Source organism: Zosterops lateralis (genome assembly GCF_965231275.1).
Source record: "Zosterops lateralis genome assembly, chromosome: 16".
Classification (NCBI taxonomy): Eukaryota; Metazoa; Chordata; class Aves; order Passeriformes; family Zosteropidae; genus Zosterops; species Zosterops lateralis.
The window spans coordinates 9,113,670-9,136,901 of NC_139776.1; the positions used below are offsets into that span (position 1 = coordinate 9,113,670).

At 54.1% G+C, this 23,232-nt stretch overlaps 1 protein-coding gene and 1 long non-coding RNA gene across 2 annotated transcripts; one reads left to right on the forward strand and one right to left on the reverse strand.

The window, feature by feature from the left end:
- Positions 1 to 1,793: 1,793 nt before the first annotated feature.
- R3HDML (R3H domain containing like) lies at positions 1,794 to 5,546 on the forward strand (the record flags this gene model as incomplete). Its single annotated transcript, XM_083873225.1, has 5 exons — positions 1,794 to 2,166; positions 3,394 to 3,512; positions 4,030 to 4,162; positions 5,199 to 5,314; positions 5,414 to 5,546. The coding sequence occupies exons 1-5, from the start codon at positions 1,906 to 1,908 to the stop codon at positions 5,544 to 5,546; spliced, it is 762 nt and encodes a 253-aa protein (XP_083729351.1). The 5' UTR covers positions 1,794 to 1,905.
- Positions 5,547 to 16,353: 10,807 nt separating this feature from the next.
- Positions 16,354 to 21,035, reverse strand: LOC310916051. Its single transcript, XR_014591253.1, has 2 exons — positions 20,601 to 21,035; positions 16,354 to 17,418 (listed from the first exon to the last, which is right to left on the reverse strand). It is a non-coding gene; the product is annotated as an uncharacterized lncRNA (long non-coding RNA).
- Between the last annotated feature and the right edge of the window lie 2,197 nt (positions 21,036 to 23,232).

Sequence of the window (23,232 nt, forward strand, 5' to 3'; positions counted from 1 at the left end):
GAGCCAGATCTTGTCCCCAATCCCACCTGTGGTGAACCCAAACCTGGTGAGGCACAGGGGGACCAGCACTTTGCTTACCTGGGCACTGTGGCATGGGGGGGGACAGCAGCGAGCCCTGCTGCAGGTCACACATGGCCACCCGTGCTGGCTCTGAGCACAGTGGCAGGAAGATGTGACAGGCATTGCAAGCAGCCCCTCCAGTTGGCCAGGTGTCTCTGTGACCTGCAATAACTCAGTTGTCCCCTGGCGTTGTGACTGTGTGGGATGTTGTAGGGAAACACACTTAATGCTGCAGGATATGGCTTTCAGATGTTACAGCCATTTCCCCTCCCTGGGGACAGACACATGGGCACATGGAGGGAGCACAGCCCACTGCTTTCCCCTGAGATAACCCTGGTTGGGCACTGCCAGCTCAGGTCGGTGCTGGGACCGTGGGCAGAGTCCCTGTGGGCTGTGACAAGCCCCAGTCCTTGGGTTACACACAGGTGACAGTGCCCAGCCCAGCCAGTGGCTTCATCTATAACGGGGACAGCTGCTGACCAGGGACGTGTGTGGCCACCAGGTCCCCTCCCAGCCACCCCCATAAAGGGACATCTCTGCCATCTGCTAAGCCGGCACCAAAGCGGGGTGACCCTGCTGCTCCTGGCTGGTCCCAGCCCTGCTGCTCCTTTAACGGGACAAAACCTCCTCTGCATCCCTCACCGACCTGGATCCGCTCCCCTGTCCACTGCTTCCAGCAAGATCCCAGCTAGGGAACGGGCAGGAAAGGGATGACTTTGGGAATGTCTCCCTGTAGGTAGCCCGGACAAATCCCCAGCCCCTCTGCCCGCCGGGGCATCGAGCCGTGCTCTGCGCGCTCCCCCCGGCCCCGCGCGGGGCTCCGTGTGCCTGCGTGAGCCCGTGTGCGCGGAGGCATTCACCAGCCTATAAATCTCCTGGCAGGGCTCTTTCCAAACTTCAGGACGTTCCCCGGGGGAAGAGTTAAGATGCAGCTTGTGCGTCAGCGGCCGCAGCGGGCTGCCCGCCGGGGCTGAGCCGAGCCGAGCTCCCTCCGCATCTGCATCTGCCCCAGCAGGTTGTTCCCGCAGGTCCATCCCGCCGCTGCCGCTCCGGGCTCAGCGCTCACGGTACGTAGTGCTGGAACATCCTCCCGCTGCTCCGGGAAGGGCTGGCAGGGATGCTAGGAGGTGCATCGGCTGGCGGATAAGGGGATATTCCAGCGTTTTCCTTTTTTTTTTTTTTTTTTTTTTTTTTTTTTTTTTTTTTTTTTTTTTTTTTTTTTTTAATAAAGTACTCTGCTTTGGCTGTGGCTATTTTTCTTTTCCCGAGGTAAAAGAGTCGTTAGGATTTCTCGACAGTGCTTTTAAGTCTTGCCGTGCGTCTCTATCTGTGTGAGATTTCTGATTGTGCCGGGGATTTATTCAATGAACCAAACTCCTGGGAAGTTACAGGGCGGGCAGCTGCGGTGACTCTCAGCATACTCCTAACTATCCATCCCCTGTGCCACAGGAATGTGCCATAAGTGAAAAAATGGGGGAAAAAACTTTCTATTGATTTATTATTTTTTAAACAAACAAGAAAACCGATTCCCCAGGCATCTCCCTGCCAGCCCTGGGGAATTTGCTCTGGTAAATAAGGTTATTACAGATACTATTTTTAATTATTACTAATTTTAATAGGAAAACCCCCTATTATTATTAATAGGGGAAAAAAGGAAGAAAATTTGTTTCCACCTCATTTTGGGAAGTGGTGCTTGCAGGGTGTTTGCAATCCTGAGTGATGCCTGTGCTGTTTTCTCTCCTAGATCTGCACACCAGCAGCAGGGACCAGCAATCCCCCTTTGTCCTTGTTTAACCCCGGGCCAGGAGCAGAACTCTGCCGGCTGACCCCACCAGGTGGGCTGGCATGGCTGTGCTGCACCTGCACCTGTACCTCACGGCCCTGGGCTGCTGGGTGACACAGCTGTCCAGCTCCTTCCTGCTGCCCAACGCCACGGAGCTGCTGTCCCCACCCGAGGGCGCGGCCGGGGCCCCGCTCTGGGGCGAGGGGCTCCCGCGGGGCCGGCGGAGGAGGCACCTCTCCCCCCAGGACATGAGTGTCATCCTGGACTACCACAACCAGGTGCGGGCACAGGTGTCCCCCCCCGCCGCCAACATGGAATATATGGTGAGTTGGGCTGTGGCAGGGGATTTCTGGGTCCACAGCTCTGCTGGGCTCAAGGGGCTCACCTCTGATGTGGGAGCCCCAGCCTGGTAGGGATGTCAGGGTGCTGGCTGGATTCCTGGCCAAAAAGTGCCCTGGGGGATTTTTTGTGTCCCAGGGGCTCAGCAGACCCCTGCAGCCTCTGTGTAGGAGGGATGGAGTCCCAGCACAGAGACCTTCTGCCCTTCTCCACGAGGGCAGATTTGGGATCTGTGGGCCTGTGTCTGGGACATCTGGGAGGTGGCTATAAGCATGAAAAGGTCAGGTCCCAACCCAAAGCCCAGGTAGGAGCCTCTCCCCTGATTGCAACTGTGAGAAATGATACCATCAGAATCTCCAGGGTCCCCTTTGAGTGTTCCAAGTGGTGCCAGCTCCCAGGAGAAGAAACATGCAGGAGGGAGTCAAGGAGGGGATGCACAGCCTTGACAGGTTGGGTATCTCCAGAGGGTCACCTGGGCAGAGCTTTCCTCAGGTTCTGTCCACCCTGCTTGGAGCTCCTAACCCATCCCTAAAGGTCCTCCAAGAGGAGTTACTTCCAGCCTACAGAGGGCAGGACCCTCAGGGCAGGAGGTGACACATGCTGCTCTGGCCCAGGAAGGGGACCAGAGCTCTGAGGGAGCAGCTGGGTGGTCCCTGGATTTGGTTTGGGAGAAGAACACAGCAGCTCAGCTTGCTGGGTACCAAGGCAGGTCAGACATGCCTGGGAGCATCCTGCACTGCTTCTTGCTTGGTCTAAATTCCTGCCTTCCAAAATAACTCACACAGGCATCTCCCCAAAGGCGTTCAGGATGAGTGAGGAGGCTTTAAATAATGCATGAAGGAACCAGCTATGCTCACCGGGCAGGGCTGCACTGAGGGCTGGGACAGCTGTGACCTGCAGTGCCAGCACAGGGCTGCAGGGTTTCACCCCTGTGCTCAGCTCCACCTTGTGCTGGAGCTCATTCCTGGAGAGAATCACACCCACAGGGCTTGCAGTGCTGCAGGGCATCCCTGCTCTGCTGTGTTGTGTGTCCAGGAGCTGTGGTGGCAGCTGGGGAGGTCCATTGCTCCTGGACATGCTGCTGTACTTTCTTATTTTTTGGACACTCATGGGTGCTCAGAAAGCCCCCATAGCACAAGGGAGCAGGTTTCTCCTCTTTGCTCTTCTAGGAAGCCAAAACTCCTGCCTCCCTTTTCCTTTTGTGTGTCCAGGTGTGGGATGAGCGGCTGGCCAGGGCAGCAGAGGCGTGGGCTGCACGCTGCCTGTGGGACCACGGCCCCCCTGAGCTGATGAAGTATGTGGGACAGAACCTCTCCATCCAATCGGGCAGGTGAGTGCCCTGCAGGCAGAATGAGCTCCTGGGAAGCCCCCACGCCCCACAGTGCTGCAGGAGGAGCAGCAGCAGCCCCTCAGTCAAGGAGCAGAGGGGCTCTGAGCTGGAATTGTACAGGAGATGTAGCTGAGAGGCACATCCTGGGGGGCAGGAGGACCCAGCTCTTGCAGATGGGTAAATACAGGAAAGCAGATGTGCCTGCTGCTCATTTGGGAAGTATGCCATTATTCCCCTCTCTGCCAGGCACCTGGACCAGGGGGATATGGGTCCTTGATCTCCTCCACATGAGTCTGAGCCCTCAAGTCTCTCTGGTCTTATGGCCTCGAGCACAAGTGGGCTTGGCACAAGGATGTCATTACCCCTTATTCCCAGGAATTCTTGTTCCCAATGGACCCTGGCTCCAAACCATTTCTCTCCCCCACTTCCTCAGTGTGGAGCTTTCCCATCCTTTCTTTTGTCCATGACCTCTGATGTGGAGAAGATCCACCTTGCCTCACCTGTATCCCCGTTGCAGGTACCGCTCTGTCATGGACATGGTGAAATCCTGGCACCAGGAGAAGCAGCACTACTCCTTCCCCCACCCCCGCGAGTGCAACCCCCGCTGCCCCTCCAAATGCAGTGGCTCCGTCTGCAGCCACTACACACAGGTGAGCACTGCAGCCTCCCCGGAGCCAGAGGCAAAGGGGGGCCTTGTGCAGCTCACATCAGCAGCTGGGATCCAGGATCGGTTTTTCCAGCTGCCAGCTTCAGATCAGGCAGTGGTCCTGGCAGCTGGAGGGATGCTGGTGATGCCCTTCCACCCTGGGCTTCTCCAGCATTTGGGCTGTTGCAGGAAGGTCCCAGGGGTTCACAACCCAGCTGTGACCTTCTGGCCAGTTGACATGGAGGTTTCCAATTTTTTTAAAGCTTTTTTCCCCCTCCTTTGGCCTTTCTCTCCTCACTGCACCTCTGGCAACTTAAAGGTGGTGAGGAGAAAAAATAAGCCGCTTTGTACTTTTGCCAAGCATGAATCCTCTTCTCTGTGATGGAACAGCTTCATAGCACCCAGCTGTTTCTGGCTCCCTGGGAATGCAGGCCCTTCATCCCCTGGCACATCCCCACACAGCCTGGCCAGAAGAAGGTGGAAAACTCCTCTGTTTCTCTTGCCTGGCAGCAGAGCTGTGCCAACTCCTAATTACCTCTTCTTCATGGCTCCAACCTTTACCTGAACATCTGCATCCCCATGTGGCTCATCCATGGGGATACTCAGGGATGCTCTCAGTTGCAAAAGGGCAATACACACTTTTTATGGAAGAGAATTGACCTGGAGAGGCTTCTGGAAGAGCTTTTGTCTTTGGTCTACCTCCCTGTGTGCAGGGTGAGCTGCTTGCCATGATTCACTGGGAGGTTTAGGAGCTAATTTGGGTAAATGGAGCAGTGACCCAGACTCTGCTGTTCATGGATGTGAGCTCAGCAAGGCAGTTCCATGCAGGGCAGTGCAGGTTGCAGTTAGGAGAGAGAGAGAGCAAAAAGTCACTCTCTGGTAACAAAGCACTGCCTGTGATGAGACAGCATCCAGCCAAAGAGATTAGGGCAGCTGGGATGAGATTCCCTGGTGGGACAGAGCCCTGTACTGACATCCTGGGGCTATCAGCTGCCTGGGTGGATGGACACCAACAGTGTCTGTTCTCTGTCCTGGCACAGATGGTGTGGGCCACCTCCAGCCGGCTGGGCTGTGCCCTGGGCACCTGTGCCAACGTGCGGGTGTGGGGCAGCACGTGGCGCCACGCCACCCTCCTGGTCTGCAACTACGCCATCAAGTAAGTGACTGGGGACAGTCCCCCTGCCATCCTCCCTCCCCACAGCAGTGCCAGCTGATGATGATGCTCAGAGGTGACCCCCCCCTTCTCTCTTTTTAGGGGCAACTGGCTGGGAGAAGCACCCTACAAAGTGGGGCGGCCGTGCTCAGCCTGCCCCCCCACCTACGGCGGGGGCTGCTCCAACAACATGTGCTTCAGCGGAGTCAAATCCAACCAAGTCAGCTGGTTCTAGGGCTGCAGCCCCAGGAGGAGCCCTGGGAATGGAGATGGGGTGAACAAGAATTATTTATAACACTGAGCCCCCCCCCGGCAGCCTGGCTGTCCAACCTGCTTCATCCCTAATGACACGTAGGAAAATGCTTTTCTAACACACCTCTCCAGCAGGGTTGTCTGGCTGCTGCCCACTGTGGGGGAACCAGGGACAGTTCAGATCCCTGTTTCCTGAAATAGGGATGGTTTAAGGGTGCATGGAGGGAGTGGGGCTGTCTGGGATGGTCCCTGCTCTGCAGACTCAGGGGGCTTTCCCCACTGCCCCCCCCGGTGCTAAGGCAGAGCCTGGTGTAAATGGATACCAAGATGTTCCCCTCGTGGTGAGCAGCTGGATAAGTGGGGAGCCCCAAACATGCTCCTGCTTCACAGCAGCCCCTCTGACTGTGGGGCCCCCAGCTCTGAGCGTCCTAATAAAGCAGCCTGGAGACCCCCATGCCGTTGGTCCTCCCTCACTCGCAGCCTGAAGCCTCGGGGTAACACCGAGCCAGTGCCCTTGCTCTGGTTTTGGGGGTAAGCAGCAAAGGAGGGGCAGAAGCCCTTGGTGGGGCCACGGGCTATGGGCACGGGAGATGCCTGGGCGCTTTGCTCCATCGTGTGGGAGAAGCCAGCACTGCTGGGACACCGGGTGATGATGACGCTGAAGGGCCACAAACTCCCTGTCCCGCCCAGACCATCCCACACTATCCCACTACTCCACCTCGCCCCCAGTGCCACTGAGCACCTCATTTTCCACATCCTCTCCCTCTCTAGAATCTCTCAGCACTCAGAAAACTCATTACAAGTTTTGAATTACAAGTCCTTGGATTTGAGCTTCCAGCTGTGGATTCCTGCGCTGCAGCCCTCTGCATCCAGCATCACTTTCCTCACAGCATGCTCCCTTGGGATGTGCTTTTCCATTCAGAGGAGCAGATATCCTTAATCCTTCCCACTCAGGGCTGCAGGGTTTCAATAGCTGAGGTGTCAAGGGGATTCTGACCCTCTGTGCCCCCTGCAGCCTGGTCTCTTCCTGAGGTGTACAGGAGATATGGAAGGCTCTGTGCTGGTGGATAATATTTTTTTCAGCCTCAGTTCTGGATTCCCCACATACTTGGTGTCCTCTCAGCAACACTTCTTGCACATGGCCCTGCTGGGCTCAGCACAGCCCATGGCAGCCTAGACTGCTCCTGTCATGGAGCTCCCAGTGACACAGGGGCTGCCACAGCCTCATGGGGAGGTTGGGGAGCCCATCTGCACATCTGCCACCATGAGGTCCTGGATGCAGCAGTCCCAGAGGGAGCACAGATGACCATAAGTGGCTATGGAACCTCATGAGTATCTCCAATTTGGGGAGCAGAGAGAGACAGAGAGGAGCTGCAAGCACCCCGTGCCCAGTCCTGTGCTCAGGGTATCACCCTGCATCCCACCACAGCATCCCTGCAGCTCCCCATCCCAAACCAACCTCTCTGGTTTGGCACCAGGTGGACAAACCCCAACTCATGGCCTGGGCATTTTGCCCCTTGTGCCTCAGCCAGGCTCTGCTCTGCCCTTGCCAGTCCCTACACTTGTTGCTTTGTACAGGCTCAGACCTGGATTTCCCATCTCGGGTGGGTGGTGGCACAGAACGCAGCAGCACGTGGGGCACTGCAGAGTTGGATCCAGCCTCTGGCTCCCCGTGGCCAGGGGTAACCCTGGCCCGGCGGCTGCCCCGGCCTTGACACCATCTGCAAGCGGGAGCCCCAAAAGAGTCCAGTAAAAGCCATGTTTGAGTTTCTAGCTTGGCAGCAGTTACTATAGCTACAACAACGGCACCTTGCAGATTGGTTTCCATAAGAGCTTGGTTACTATTTAACATCTCCACCCACATTAGCCCTGATTAAGCGAATCAATAAGATAACAGGAGAGGCAGGTTTCCTCGCCCTGCCTCTCCGCGCTGCCTCCTGCCTTCACCCAGTTCCTTAAGCGAGAGACATTTTTTTTTATTTATTTATTTAGATTTCTTTTTTTTTTTTTTATTCCTCTACTTCCTCTGTTTTTTTCGCCCCAAGCGTGCCCGTAGCGGCAGCCGGCGAGACATGGTCAATGTAAGCACCCAGCTAAGCGCAAAGATGGAGGCTCCATATGGTGAGTACAGCGTTCCCCCCGCCCGCCGTCGCTCGCGGGGAGTGGGGCCGGGAGCAGCCAGCAGCCCCCAGCCCCACGGGCCAAAAGCTGGAGATGGAGGCAGCAGAAGGGTGCTGGTTGGTTTTGGCACGATGTAAAAGCCTGTGTGCGTTGCGTGTGTTTTCTCTCTATTTCACTGGGCTTGACCCAAAGAGGAAGGCACGTGCCCCAGAGAGCAGGGCCGGCCCCACGTGCTGGCAGAGGGGCTGCTGATGATGCTGCTGGGCTGGCAGCAGGAGTGGCAGCAGTGTAGAGGAGGTGAAGTGGTGCCCTAGGACACACAGCCAGCCCTGATGCACAGGCTGCAGGTGGCCCGTGGCATGCCTGGGCTGCGAGTGGGCACAGTGGGCTCCTGCCAGCGCCGTGCTCCTGCCGAGGGCCGGTGTTACAGCTGGGCAGGTTTCCCAGCAGAAAGTGTAGAGCCTGGACAAGCAGCAGCCTCCAGCCTCTGTGGGGCACAGCATCAGGTGGCACAGTGCTGCCTGGGCACCTGGCCACAGAGAGATGCCTGCCAGGCCTGTGTCCATGCTCCTGGCATGGCACAGTGGTGCCTGGAGCAGCCCCGTGTTGTGCTCCTTGGCTGTGCCAGCTGCCCAAGAAATGCACATGGGCCCCAGGGGACAGGAGCCCCTGCCTGGGCTGACATCAGCCCATGGTTATCCTCAGGATGTGCCTGTGCTGCAGCATCCCCACATGGCTAGTTTGGTCACATGTGTTTTGTGAATCCTGGTTCCCTGGGCACGGCCAGGGTGTGGAGTGAGCATACTCAGCAGTTGAGGTCTCACAGTCATGAGGTTCTCCATCACATCCTCATGGCTCTCCAGCACTTCCTTGTGGCTCTCCATCAGATCCTTATGGCCCTCCATCACTCTCAAGGGCTCTCCATTACTTCCCCTAGCTTTTCATCACACCCCATGGAGCTCTCCATCATACCACCTTGCCTTTCCTCACTCTATTTTTCATGTCCTGCTCCTCCTCTTTTACAAGTGTGCAGCCGCTGCCCAGCCCACCTTCCAGGTACTATGTGTGCAAACCCAGGTCCCAGGAGGGTTTGTGGGAATCATAGGCCACCTTCTTGCACTTTGATTGTGGCCTCTGTTTGGATGGTTGCTTCCCTTGATCTGGGCCTGCAGCCTCCCATGGGTGTCACTTCCAGCCCTAACCCACCTCTGTTGTGGCATTCATGCTCCCTTTGTGCCTCCCTGCCCCAGCCCCCAGCACTTCAGTACCCTGCAGATCACTTTATTTCAGGTCACATCACCCCAGTATTTCAGTGGGTCCATGGCCTATGGCAATGGAAATGTGTAGGAATTGTATAGGACCTGCTGTAGTGCCACTGGGTTGGTCTGAGGAGTTGTGATCAGGGAGTTGTGAGCAGGAGTTGTGATCAAGCAGTTATGGAGTTTTAGGCTGCTTTTATCAGGTTGCTCATTTGTGCATCCCCAGCCCACAGGAGCCAGCTCACTGGAAGAGCTCTGTTCACTCCTGCCTCTGAGCTGCAGGAGCCAGCAGCAGGAAAATACCCAGAAAACTGTTCAGGTTTGGTCTGTTTAGTGCAGGCTGTGTCTTTGTGTCCAGCTGATGCTGCTTGGACAAAGTGCAAGGAGCCGCGTGGTGAAGGACATGTGTGAGCTGGTGAAATGAAGGATTGATACCTCTGAGATGTGCAGAGGTCACATCCTAGAGTGAGAACTGGCCCAGGAGGAGCCAGTGCTGAGCATCCTCCAGGCTGAAGCCCCTGCTGCTGGTGGGAGATGGCTCCTGACCCACCCAGCTCACAGGGACTGACTTGCAACTCATTTGCAGGAAAAGGGGATGTTCAAGGCATGTTCCATCAGTTTGGGAGACCTGGTGGTGCAGGGTGGCCGAGTCTGGCTGTCCCCACATCCAAGGTGCCTGCAGCCAGCTTTGCCCCAGGATGGAAAGCCAACCTCATTTCTGCAGTGAGCAACCAGTTCGGCCTGACACATGCAACATGAGGAGCTGAACAAGCTCTTTAATCACTTAGGATGAAGTTATTCTGCCCACTTGTAGCTGGCTCTGCTGTGAACAGCCACTTGCCAGTCCTGGCACACCAGTGACCTTAAACACAGACATTTCTGACAGTAATTTTCTCTTGAATTTGTTAACAATTATTTTTATTAATTATGATTTTTAAAGTTGTTTTTGTGTTAATTTTTCAGTATGACAGTTGGTAACTGAGCCACGTGCTGAGGTTGGGCAAGTGCAGGCAGAGCCAGGTGTGCTGTGGGGAGGCTGGGGAGGAATCACTGCCCATCCCACCTGTGGTCACTCTCCCCATCTGCTCCCATGGCCCAACAAAAGCAGGCTCTGGCCAGCACCTGCTGTAAGCCTGGGGCCAGGCAAGGGGTAGAGAGAAATAATAAGAATAAAAAAGTGAGATGGGCCTCCCAGACTAAAGTGAGAGGAAACTGAGAGTGTTGGCAGAAGGAGGGGAGTCCTCATAAACAAAACAGGTGAAAAAGTTATCCAAATAGAGGTGAGGAAGGGATGGAGGACTGGGAAGTGACTGGCTTCCCTCAGAGCTCTGTAGGGTTGGGCTGGGGCTGGGCAGCAGAGTGGGCACAGCAGCCAGGATGCACCATCCTGCAGATGGCAAAGTGGTGGCCAAACCCCTCCCAGGGTCACTGGGAAGTTTATTCCCCTGCAAAGTGGTGTGGGAGCTCACACAGCAGTGGTGGTGCTGAGCCCCAGCCATGCCCATGGTGATGCCCTTGCTGGCAGCAGCTCCCTGCCCTCAGCAGGACAGGCCATGGAGCTGGTGTGCCTGATGGAGGAGAGCCGTCAGCTTTGGAGAGGGTCACAGAATTACTTTCAGTTTCTTTTGATAGATGGAAATTATTTTTTTCTGATTTTCCCTTCTCCCCATCCATCTTAGGAGCTTCAGGATTTCAGCATCCATCTGAAGCCAGGAATATATTCTAATGGGGAAGCTTGGCACTGGCACTCAGCCTGGGGACAGTGAACAGGTCTGGCCCTCTCTTGGCAGTGGTGGCATCAGTAAGAGCATCCCCCCACTGCAGTTACTGCAACCCTCCCCATCCATCCCTGCCCCAGACTGTCACCAGCATTTCTCCTAAACGACACCTTGGGGGCACTTATGTCCCTCCCAGCAGACCTGTGCCTTGTATGAGGACTTAGAGGATGCCCTGCCAGGCAGTGACAAACTGGCTGTCCCCAACAGCCTGGGTGGGTCCCTGGGGGAGAAGGGAGTGATGCTGCAGCTCTGGAGAGATGTGGAGCTGGAGATACATTTAAAATCCTCACCAGCATCTGCTGAGGACAGGCTGTGAGCTGGAAAGAGATCCACTGGTGGTAAATCCCTGCAGGAAGATGCAAATAGGTGTGTGAGAAGGTGGAGGATGGAGAGGGGACAAGGGGAACATCTCCTGGGCAGTGAGGAAGGGATGAGCCCTTTGATCCACCTTTATCCTCCTGCTGAGACTTGGGCAATTGGTCTCAATCCCAGTGCAGGCAGCACCACTCCTTCATATTTTGGATCTTCTCAGAGCTGTGGATCCCCAGGGCTGGTGGTTACAGCAGGGACCAGCTCATGATCAGGGCTGGCCCTGGGCAGTAAAGCAGCTTTGGAAAACAGCTGAAAAATGCGAGACGTCATCACTGCTCAGGAGCTCTGGTCAGATGTGGGGAATAGTTTCAACTGAGAAACATAAGAGGGGGCTGATTTTCTGAGTTTTTTAAAATTTCACTGCCAAATGCATCAAATTTTTACAGGTTTCCTGTAGCTATGACCTGAACTGAGCTTTTCTTCCTCGAATGCTCATGTCAGCTGCTCTTTAATCCCTCTGTTGCTCCTTGTTCTCTGTGTCCATGGTCTGGCAGCCATCAGGGACTGATGGGTCTTAGGACACCTGGCACAGCCCCCTTCCTTGTCCCCACTCTGGCCACCCCTGCTGGATGTTGGGGTGGCTGTAACACTGGTGCTGGCAAGGTCAGCACTTTCCAGTGCCTGAGCAGCGTGTTGATGCAGCCAGGAATAAGCACAGGTATTTTCTGGGATGGAAAAGGGACAATCACTGTGTTAGCACCTTGGCCTGCTCCCAAGAGCTGTTTGCTGGTGCTTGGTGAAGGTTTCCTTGAGGAAGAGCTGGGATGCTGCTCAGTGTCACAGGGTGTCTGCACTTACCCACAGGGCTGTGACTTCTCCCACCTCATTCCAGCCATTTATGGGGCCAGCAGCACACCCTCAACTTTGGCTTTGCTTGAAACACAACGGTATTTTTATAGGAGGAGTGAGCCCAGAGGGCTGCTGTCAGCAGGAAATGAGCTCCAGCTCTGGGAGGTGAGCAGCAAGAGGCTCAGGAAGGCTTGAGGAGTGTCTGAGAGATGTTCTGAGCTCAGGAGGGCAGGTCAGGTCTGCCAGTCACACTCTGTTAGTCATCTGCTGACATTTCTTAAATGACATTAAAAATGTTTACTTAGCATGAGAGCAAAGGGGTGGTGAGTGATGGTGGTCCCACAGACAGCAGAGGCTGGGTGAGTTTCTTTTACATACAACAGTATTTGCAGCAGGACCAGGGCCAGCAGTGGGGGACAGGCAGCACACAGGGCAGAGCCAGGGGGTACATCAGGGGATGCCTGCAAGTGTCACTGTCAGCAGGCTTGGGGTTAGAACAGGGCAAAGACTGCAAAAAACATCCATGACTGTTTGTGTTCAGGCTCCTTCTCTGTTTGCTTTCCTCAAATATTCAAGCAAACAAGGTTCCTGGCAGAAATGTATGTGGAAATGCCAAATGTTGCAGAATTTTCATGGAAGGTGGATTTCAAGGTAGCAGTTGTGTGGTGAATGTGGGGCTGAGGGCTCTGCCCTCCTGCCCTGGGCAGAGGCACTGGGGCCTCTGAGCAAAGCTGGGTCCCAATAGCAATTACTCCCAGGAACAGCTCCTGTCCAAGCTTTGACCTGAGCATCAACAGAGATTACTCAGCAAATCCCTTCAGGAAATACATGTCTCAAAAAGTAAAGGTAGGCTCAGGATGCTGCACCAAAGGGGTGGGAGGAGCAGGTCATGCAGAGCAAGTGGCTGTGAAAATGCACCAGCAGTCAAGGAGCAAACAGACCCTGGAACTGAGAGGCTGGACCAGACTTTCTATCCCCAAATCCTGCAGCCACCAGAGGGATTCCAGCTGCATCCTACAGTAATGGAGCTCTGGTGCTGAGAGACAGATGGGGACCATCACTGTGAGCTCAAGGCCTCTGACCCTCCAGCACCAAGTATCCCTGAGGGCACAACTGCTGCTGGCAACTCCTTCTGGGAAGAGGATTGGAGGCAGGGAATGGGTGATAGTGTGTCTCCATCACACCAGGCATCACACCAGGCATAGCCCATATCCTCTGTGATGATGCTCTGGGAACATCTTCTCCTTCTCTGCACATCCAAGTTGGTTTCACAGCTTGATTTTCAGCACAGCCCTACAGACCTCAGACCTTGCTCACTCCACTCCAGACTTCCCAGGGCAGCACCTTCTCTGCAGCTTTGCTCATCTGTCTGTCAGGGTGGGTGGCTCATCTCCTGTCACTGAGCACAAGGAACCCAAACCCACCAACCAGTGGGGGGGACCAGTGGACACCTTTCACCTGCCTCTGCACCAGAAACCTGTCCCAGCCATGGGTGTGTGTGAGATTTTATAGGTGATAACCCTGGGAAAGTGGGAAACACAAGGAGAGAGGCACACTCAGCTTCCTGGCGTGGCCCAACGCTCTGGTTAGGAGAGCCAATGTCAACAGATAGACCTGAAGGAAGGAGCAAAACCAAATACATGGCACTTCTCAGTACAAGGGCTGTAAAACCTGCACAAACCTGAATAAGTGCCACAACACTGGTTTATATGGTCAGAATCAATAGTCAAGCCCACTCAACGTGTTTGCCAACACACAAACGACACTGTGCTGGGTTTATGGCCCAGTGCCCTTCAGGGAGGCAGAGCACAGCTCTTCCTGTCTCACTCAGCCACTTCTCTCCCACTCTGCTCCCAAGGGATGCTGACCATTTTGCCACATGGTCCCCAAAGCCTTGATACCCCATGTTAAGAGGCTGCTGCTGCTCCTCTGCAGCATTCCAGCCTGCCCTGCATCCCATCCACCCCACCACCCTGGTGAAACCAGCAGCTCAGCATGGGAAGAGGATTCTCCGGTGCCTACACCACCCAAGGAGCCTTGCCATGGGCTGTGAGGTTGGGCATGGTGTCAGGATAATGGACAGGGCAGCACCAGGGGGCTCAGCAGAAGGTGTAAAGTAACAACTGCTGCAGGTCCCCATGCAGCTCAGCAGCCTCTCACCTGCAGTCACTGCAGCTTGAGCAGGTCCTGTGCCAGGGACAGGCACACTCAGGTGGAGGTGGCTCAGCGGGGAAGAATGGACAAAGCACTGATGGATGCCTGAGGGAACCAGCTCATGCAGAGTTCAGTGTTGGCAGGCCAGATGTGACAACAGGAAATGAAGAGTGGAATAAGGAGGCAGGAGGGACAAGGGGACAAACAGCCAAGCTTCAGATCCACAGCCCTGCCTACTCCCCTTCCCAGAGTCTGCTGCCACCAAGGTGTTGGGACCAAGGCAGTGGAAGCAGAGCCAAGTGCTGCCTGTGGCTCATCCAGGGGTGTGTGCCTGCAGACTGCCATTGTCTGGGAGAAATGTCTGTTGACTCGGGTGTGGTTCCCTGCTAGAGCCACTAAAACCTGTGTGGCAATACAAGGGTGCAGGGAGCTGTCATGGGGTTACACACAGTTCAGTCCCAGCCCTGCCCTTGATGCTGCTCCCTGCTCCACATGGGAATGTTGGGCATCAGCCCCTATTGCCAGGACACCCCTCCCTGGGCACAGCTCTGAGAGACAGAGCTGCTGGTCACTCCCCATTCCTGACCCACCAGGAGCATTCTGGAAGCTGCTGACTGTGGGCACTCCAAATTAACTCAAATTCACCTCAGGTAGGCCTGAGTGGAGGCAGAAACTTGTGGAGACAGGACAGGAATGATTTAGGAATGCTTTTGCTGCATTAGACTGGTGCCTTTGAGGTGGTGCTTGGGACCCAGTGTCTGGAGGGCAGGAGTGAGCTCTCTTCTCCTGGGGACAGCAAAAGCAGAGGTGGGCTGGGCAGGAAGAGAGTCATCCGAGGAGGAAGGAAAATGCAGGAAAATGGGTGTTTCAGATGGGCTTGTGTCTGAGTTGGTTCTTCTGGACACAGAGGCTGATGAGACCTGGCCCTAGTCGGGTCACAGCCATGCAGCCCAAGGCTGAATTCAGAGGTGCCCAGGTCTCCCTTTCAGCAATTCAGTGACTCAGGGCCTGTGAAACTCTAGTGAAGTGCCACTCTATTCCCTCACACGATTTTCCTCCTTCATTATAAACAGGGCCACATTTGCCAGAACACACTTCCTGCAGAGGAGAAAACCCTGGGTGCTCAGCAGCCTCCCTGCTCCTCTCTGGACTGAGCCATCCTGTGTTGTGATATCAGCTGGGAGGGGAGCCCAAGGTTGTTGCTGAAGGATATGGTGTTCTGGCTATTTATATAGAAACACTTTAAAGCAAAAGCAGTCGGCCTCTCCCTGAGGAGCCAGGAACAGCACTACTGTTGTTAGACACACCCAGGCACATTTTCTGCATCAACCTCCAGGGCTGCACATATGGTCAGGTACCCCCTGCCCTAAAGAAATCCAGAGTCAGGCCAGAGACCAGGGTAAGGGACCTCAGAAAGGAGGCCCAGAAAGCAGCAGGCATTGCTGTGGGCACTGGCAGTGGGGCACACACCCAGAGCCACCTTATATTCTCCTCCGGGTCGTGGCCAGAACCCTTTAAAACCTGCAGCTCTGCAGCACAAACTCCTGCTCCCCATCAAATCTCATTGTGACCAGCATTAAGGGATTATCCTGGCCCTGCCCCTGCACCACAACCAGCTCCTGGGCATGGCCCATGCCCCTGCTGCCCGCGCGGGGCTTGCTGGCTGCACGGCCCCAGCCCGGGGCCAGACTCCCCTAGCTCTGCCCACGGAGCTGAGCACCCCTGGAAGATGAATGGCAGCAGATACGACCTGTTCCAGGACACACCAGGTACCCCCCAGCTCCCCCAGCACCTGCAGCAGGGAGAGAAGCAGCTGCATAACCAGCGCTGCAGAGTTTGTGTGAGTGAAGGGTGTTGACAGGGTCTCCAGTGTGGGTTTGGAGTTGCCAAAATACACCCATTCCTACTGGTATTGCTGGTCCCCATTGGATGGGCCCCCCATGTCTCTGGTTCTGTTTTGCTTTGTGCAGGGTGAACATACCAGGTTTGTGGGTGGGAATGGCTCATGTCCCCAGGTTGGTTCTGGGGCTCCAGAGAGAGATACCCCAACATGGGCAGCAGGGTGGGTGTTGTGACTGCTGCGGGAAGAGGTGGTAGACTCAGGCCGGCATCCCTTGGATAGTCCAGTGATTGCCTGTGCTGTCTGGGAAGTGGTTCAGCCATTCTCAGGCCAGTTCCCAGTGCCTGGCATTACTGCCCAGGGCTGCAGCCTCAGCTGGCCTGGGGACAGATCCTGCCATTCATAGCACAGCCTCTGCTCCTGAGCCAGATCTGCAGCGGGACTTCCCAACCCTCATAATGAAAACTTCAAAGCAACTGAGAGAAGAACACTTCAAACTTTACTGGTTGCAGCGAGTCCTTACCAGAAAGGTTTTTAGGGTTCCCCTCTGTGGCTCTCTCCAGCCAGCTCTGTGCTCAGCCCCTCAGCCCCAGCACCCATGGGGACCTTGGTGTGGAGGCCAGGAGGCTGGGTGGGCTTGGGGTGCACCAAACACATCCAAGTTCCTGCAGACCACTGCCAGCACCGTGAGGAACTTGGACATGTTTGGTGCTTCCAGAGCTCTGGACCCCTTTGCCTCACACAGAACCTCATCCCCAAAACACCCCAGCAGCCTCCATTTCACTCTGGGACTCAGCAAAAATTGAGCTGCTTCTCTTGCTTGAGCAATTCCTCCCAAGCAGGGCTTGTGCTGGTGGTGGGGTTTGTGCTTCCTGGGATGGCCTGCACCCCAGTCACCATCCCATGGTGCTCCCCATCCAGTGGGGAGTCACATGCTGGGGGCTGCTCCCAGCAGTACCTGCAGCTCTTTATCAGCTGGCAATTGATTTAGGAAAGTTCATGGCTTCAGCGTCCCATTATACGTTTACTAGAAGTGGTTCATTTCCTCAAATGATGTAGTTTATGGTCATAATATATTTTAATTTCTTTATGATTCAAGAGGCCAATGGCACCGGGACTTGCAGGAATGTAAAGGCACAAACAGTAGTGTTATCCAGTGTTACAGACCTAGATGGAATACTCACAGGCTGATTAGCAGTTTCCCATGTTGTTACCTGGGAGCCAGGCAGTGGGTCCTGAAGTGTCCTGGCCGTGGGTTTCTGGAACTGCAGGGATGTGTGATCCCCTGCCCTTGCTGTCCCCCATGCAACAAACCTTGCATGCAGAAGGCTCCCATGTTCCCATGCCTTGCTTTCTGCTGTGTTTTTGTTTCTCTGGCAGGGGACAGGAGGGTTGTGTCACACAGGAGGGTGTGTGGTGGGCGTGCAGCTGCTGTGGACATGGAGCTCCTGAGTGTTGTCTGGTTCTCACTCACCCCTTGCTGTGCTCTAGTGTTTGAGGACACCGGGGACACGACAGGTTATTCAGGCACTCTGCACAGTCCTGCAGAGAAAAAGCATTTTGCACTAACTTGTTTCCTTCTATCTCCAGAAACTAGAATCTCCCAAATTTTAACCCTTTTGTGTTTTGTTTTGTTTTGTTTTGTTTTTTGTTCCATGCCCAGCCTACCCTTCCCGATTCAGACCTGCCAGTGCTCCCACCTGCAGCAGCCTCCCTCCTTCCTCCTGCTTCCTCCCCTCAGGCACACATGGCACTGTCCTGATGTTCCCCAAGTTCAGCTCCCCAGCAGGGGCTGACTTTGCCAGCCAGCCCAGGGCAGGAGGGCAGCTGGAGCTGTTGGGTCCAGAAAGATGCTTTTTGCCCTTGAGGTGCCCTTGACTTGCCCTCCTCCAGGGCCGTGGGCTCAGACTGCCCCCTGACAGCCTTGCCCTGTTTCAGCTCTCCCTCCACCCCACCTCCTCTCAGCAGCACTGAGATCTTTTGCCTTAATTTTGAGGGAGGGCTGATCCCAAGAACTCCAGCAGCCACTGGAGGTCACTTCCAGGTATGGTTTGCTGATGCACCCAGCTTTCCAAAAAAGATATTTTTTTAAAAAAAGGTAAAACTTGATGTGTAACCACTGTTGATTTTGGCTGTTCTCCTCCTTCACCTATTGCTCCACAGCTGAAATGATTCAGGGGCTGTTTCATGTGTGTATAATGAATGTATAAAGTCAATGAAACATAAAAGCCCCACAAACAGCTGGCAGGGCTGAAGGTAGAGACTCACTGGCCTGCCAGACTGTGAGCTCAGTAGGGATCTTTTTCCTTGGAAGCTTCAGGATTACTTCAGGCCCAAAGGAATCATATCCACCTGCTGAACGAGTTTTCCCCAGGTCCAGAGCGGGCAGCTGAGATCCCTGCCACACTAAATGTGTGAGCTGGTGAGGAATGGGGAGCAACAGTTGTCTGTTTCTGGCAGCACACCCTCTCTCCAGTGCTGCTGCTTCCCTGAGGCTCCTGCTCCTCCATTTATATGGGGCTTAAACTACTGGATTTCAGCCAAGCTTTTGCCAGTGTAGTCAGTGAACCTGGAACAGCACGTGGCAAAGTCAGAGCTCTTCTGGACTTCTCTCAAACAGGCAGGAGAGTGTTTAGCAGGAAAGTGTCTGGGTCTCTGCTGGGTTGGGGTTTGGATGGGCTGCAGTGTTGTCGTGTAGGGTTTTCAGGGGGCAAGTGGGATCAGTGGTGGGAGCCGTAGCCTGGGCCACGTTGCAGCCTGTGGTGTAATGGAAGAAGATGAATCTATTCCTTTTCCTCTCTTGGTTCCAGGCTCATTGAGTGACTTTATATGAAAACAGAGCTGACAGATTTCCAGAGTCACAAAACTGCAGGCCCCAGAGCCAGATGCTGCTTTGGGGCTGCAGTGCAGGCAGGGTGATGGCAAACACACATCAGCAAATACCCTGGCATTTCCAAGTACAGCCGCCCTTCTTGGGAACAGTTCAAATTTACTGTCCTTGCATAATAACAGCTCCCAGGAGAAATAATAATTACTTCCTCAAGAGTTCAGAGCCCTCGTTAGGCAGGATAATAAACCCCTCTCCAGTCCTGGGATGTAAAGCAAGCACAGTGTTATCACCAGAGCAGTATATGCTGAAATGGTCTGTCTGTCCCCATGTTTGCAGTTCTTTCTCTACCACTTCTGCAGAGCAGCTATTTATTTTAGCTCCAATAATTGCCTCCAGGCTCAGCATCATCCCAGCTTTGGCTGAAATGCACGTGTTGCTTTTGGAGAGGACTTCAGGGAGAGTCTTATACCTTCTTTAAAGTAACTCTTCCCCATGCCCAAAAGCTGCCTTGATTCTCCATACAGGGATTTTGTGCTCTAGAGACCAGGACAATATTGGTTGGTTTGGCTACTTTTTGATAACTTTGGTCAGAAACAGCCTAAGGTTGCAATGAAGCTGTCTCTGTGACCCTGAGCTGTGCTGGGGAGCCTGGGGTGCCACCGCATGTCACATGCTCATCAGTGACAACGTGTCTGGGCTCTGCTCAGGGATTGTCTGTCCTGGGCATTGCCCCCAGCTCCAAACAGCAAACCTGCCCCAAGCCCAGCTGGGGCCCTTCAGCCCTGGGGAAAGTAAATCACCAAGAGTGATTGCTGCTGAACAGGATGATAAAATTGATTGCATCTCCCCCAGGCAAGGTCTGGCACATGGCTGTGATCTTCTCCTGCCTTTCACTGCTGGATCTTTCTGATCCACCTCCCTGGATGGGGCTGGTGGCTCATTTTCACCTTCACAAAGTGTTTTGCTGGGGCAAGGACATGGAGTGTGTAGCTGGCAAGGGGCAAACAGACCCTGAACAGCCTCTGCTGAATCATCTGTTTTCCTGGATCCTTCTCACAGCTTCTGGGGATGTTCTGGGGAGGGACATGGGAGCAGACCCCCATCTGTGTGTCTGTCATATCATTGCCCAGAGCAGAGGCAAAGATCTGCCCCCTGAGCTGGGGGCTTGTGCAGCTGCACTGACCTGCAGCCCCCCAGCCCCAAAAAATTCCTTGGAGCTTCTTATTAACACACAGACAAGTCTGCCCTGGAGTCACGGCACGCCGAGGTAGAAGGCAGGAGGGTTTGACAGTATGGCCTAAATACCCCTGTTTACAAAAAGTCTGACAAAACACAAGCCCTTGGCTTTATCTTTCCCATTTGGAAATAGTCACCGAGCAAATATACTCAAGGCATGAAAAGAGGGGGGTTTATATTGACTTTAGAAAAAGCTGTTCTTTAAAAACAGGAAAAAAAGCTCATCCTTGAGCTGTGCAGACTGGCTATGAGACCCAAAAGTCCTGTGTAGGGGCTTAAAGCATGCCTGCTAATCTGTAGCAGTTCTGTGTGAGCAAGTCATGCAGTAAACTGCTCTCTGTTAATTTTTTAATGCAGAATAAACAGGTCAAGAAATGATTAGCATGAGAATAAGTTGAGCTTAATTGGGAGAATCAGAAAAGATGAGAGGGAAGAGGCAAATTGGAGTTATCAGTTAACTATACAGAGTGGCTCTGCCTCCACAAGCTCATGTTCCCTCTTGTTTTTCATCCTCTCTGAGGCTGTTTCCCCCACCCTTCCCTTACTTAAATGATGAGCTAAAATTGCTGGTACAAGCACAATGGAAGCCCTTGTTTCTCCTTCTCGTTTTCTCTCTGCAATGTCTGGCCAAATGAGTTGCAGGTGATAAGGCTCCTACCTGGTTATTCCTGAGGTTCTTCCCAGGAAGGAAGCTGCTGACATTAAGAGCAAAAATCCGCTTTGTGCAAGTACCAGCGCTGTGCTCCAGTGCAAAATTTTCAGCATGATCCTGGGAGATCCAAGGGCTGAGCAGACAGGTCCGTGGCAAGGGGAAGAGCAGTCCTCGGGACTGCTTGAAGTGGAGTTTGGTCAGTGGTCGGAGATCTATATTCTCAGATAGGCAGGACTTTGTCCACAAACTGGAATTTGAAATTTCAAAGGGGAAAAAAAAAAAAAAGGCAGAAGGGACCTTTGCATGTGTGGAGATGACTACGCCGGTGACGTTCTCCTGGGACTTTTGTTCTTTGTCTTGTAACTCTGGGCTTCCTGCTTCCCCACGGCTGGCCCGTGAAATGGCAATGGGCTCAGCAGGGCCCTGGCCGTGCTCAGGGCTTTGCTGCTCTGCAGAGGTTTCACACCTGAGCCCATCTCTGCTTTCTGTGCATGTGTGTGGAAAAAAAAAAGCCATGTGAAATATTCCAGCTCTACAGAGGTCCCTTGGAGCTGTGAGTGACACGGGAGCAGAGCTCTGGAGTCAGGGCTGCCGGGGCCAGTGATGGTATTGCTGGTGAAAGCTGAGGGGGTCCTGCTGCCTCTGGGCACTGGCTTTTCTGCTGGGCATTTCTTAGGAGTGCAGAGCTGTGAGAGAGAAAAGCAAAAGGCAGGAGGGCCCCTGGTTGTGGTCCATGCTCAGAAAGTCTGTAGGCAACCCCAGACTGGGGTGCCTGGTCAATCCACCTGTATCCTGCATCAGGCAGGAGAGATGGGCCAGCAGGAGCTGCAGGAGCATAACACACAGAGGGACATCAAAAAGATGGGGCCAGACCCTCACAGGGTGCATGGCTGGAGATCAAGGGGCAAAAAAACTGGAGAGATTTTCAGCCAGTGTCTGACCATGAGGACAGTGAAGCACCAGCTGGCTGCTGAGGCTGCTCTCCATCCTCTGATGTGTTAAAGACCCAACTTGATAAAGCTGCAAGGAACCCATGCTGTTCTCACAGCTGGCCCTGCTTCCAGCAGGAGTCTGGAGCAGAGACTCTGGGGTCCCTTCCAACATCAATTATCCTCTGATCCTACAACACCCTGTTCAAGAAGCAACAGGGAGGAGCCCCTTGAGGGACCCTGCTCACCTGCTTGACACGCAGAGCTAGCAAGCACAGTATATGTTTGCAGCTTCCTTACCAAAAACGCCCTATTAAATACTCTGTTCCTGATCCTCACCTATTGAGTAGCATAGATCTTATTTTCAGGGAATCCCCTTTAGGTTTGCATACATTTGCCAGATGGGGATATATAGATAAGGCAGAATTAGTGCCATGATGTTCCAGTGTGGGAAAGGATTTACTGCTCAACAGATAAAAAAAAAATAATCACTTGGCACAGAACAGATCATACCCCAGAGCTGTCATGGTCTCCTTTACAACCATGTCCTGACATAGGAAACAGTGGGTGGGGCATACAGAAAATGGGGACAGGAGAGTGGAGCAGGTCTGGGAGCTGAACTTCCCTGAAGCACTTAGCCTGGGAACAGCCTTGACCTATCTGTGGGGGTCTTCCACCTCTGAATTGTCTCTCTGTGGAATAAAAATGCCAAAACGTCTTCTGTAGCCAGAAGTGTTTGAAACAGCCCCAGAAGCAGCTGCTGACTCAAACATCTCCCACCTAAAACAGCTATGGAGCTGTGGGGTCCTGTTGGCCAGTGCAAGCCATGACTGTATTAGCAAGCTGTCCCAAAACTCACCACACAAGGATGCCAGGGGGAGACAAGGACTCCCCAGGCAGAGGACACCAGGGGAGGCACCATCTCTAGCAGCAGTGCCCAGGGAGCAGCTGGTGCTTTTCCATCAGAGCCCATCTCCAGGGCAAAGAAAGTGTGTGGTGTCCTTGGCTGGTCTGGCCCTTAATCTCCACACCAACATGAGGGATTTGGGAGGGGGCACTGGTGACCCACAGAGGACACTGGCAGTGAGGAAACAACAGTCCACACAACCCTGGGAGGAAAACACCACGTCCCATTGACAGCCCTGGCCTCGTGAGCCACCTAATGCTGTCCAAACTTCCCGGCTCCTTATCTGCCGCTCTCCCGCACACGCTGCCTCTCTGATTTCTATTCCTGGCCCTTTTAATCCTTCCTGCCTGGGAAGCAAATGGCCTTTGCAGCCTCCTTGCTCAGCAGGCTATTGAAGCAAAAGGTTTGTTTTGCTGAGCAGAGCAGAACAGGCCCTGTTTTTACGATATTTTACTAGACGCTGTGGCAAATCCTGCACATATTTGACCTGGTGTCTGTAGCATTTATCTAATCAAAGGGATCACCGTGGCCTGGCTGGGATTGGGATGGAGGTCCCTGGGATGAGGCTATGGAGGGGGTTATGCTCTATTCTTGCATCTCCATCCCAGTCTGCACATCATAAAACCAATTTTTGGCAAGGACTGTATCTGCCTAAAGGAAGAGCCACCAGCACATGAGCTCTGGCCTGTCCCTTAGGAGCACTGACTGAATGACTGTTTCTCCTGCAGCAAAGGCTCATTTGTCACCATTCCCAAGTGAGAAAGCAGGGGCTCTCCCCTGTGCTCAGATTCATTCCTGCAGA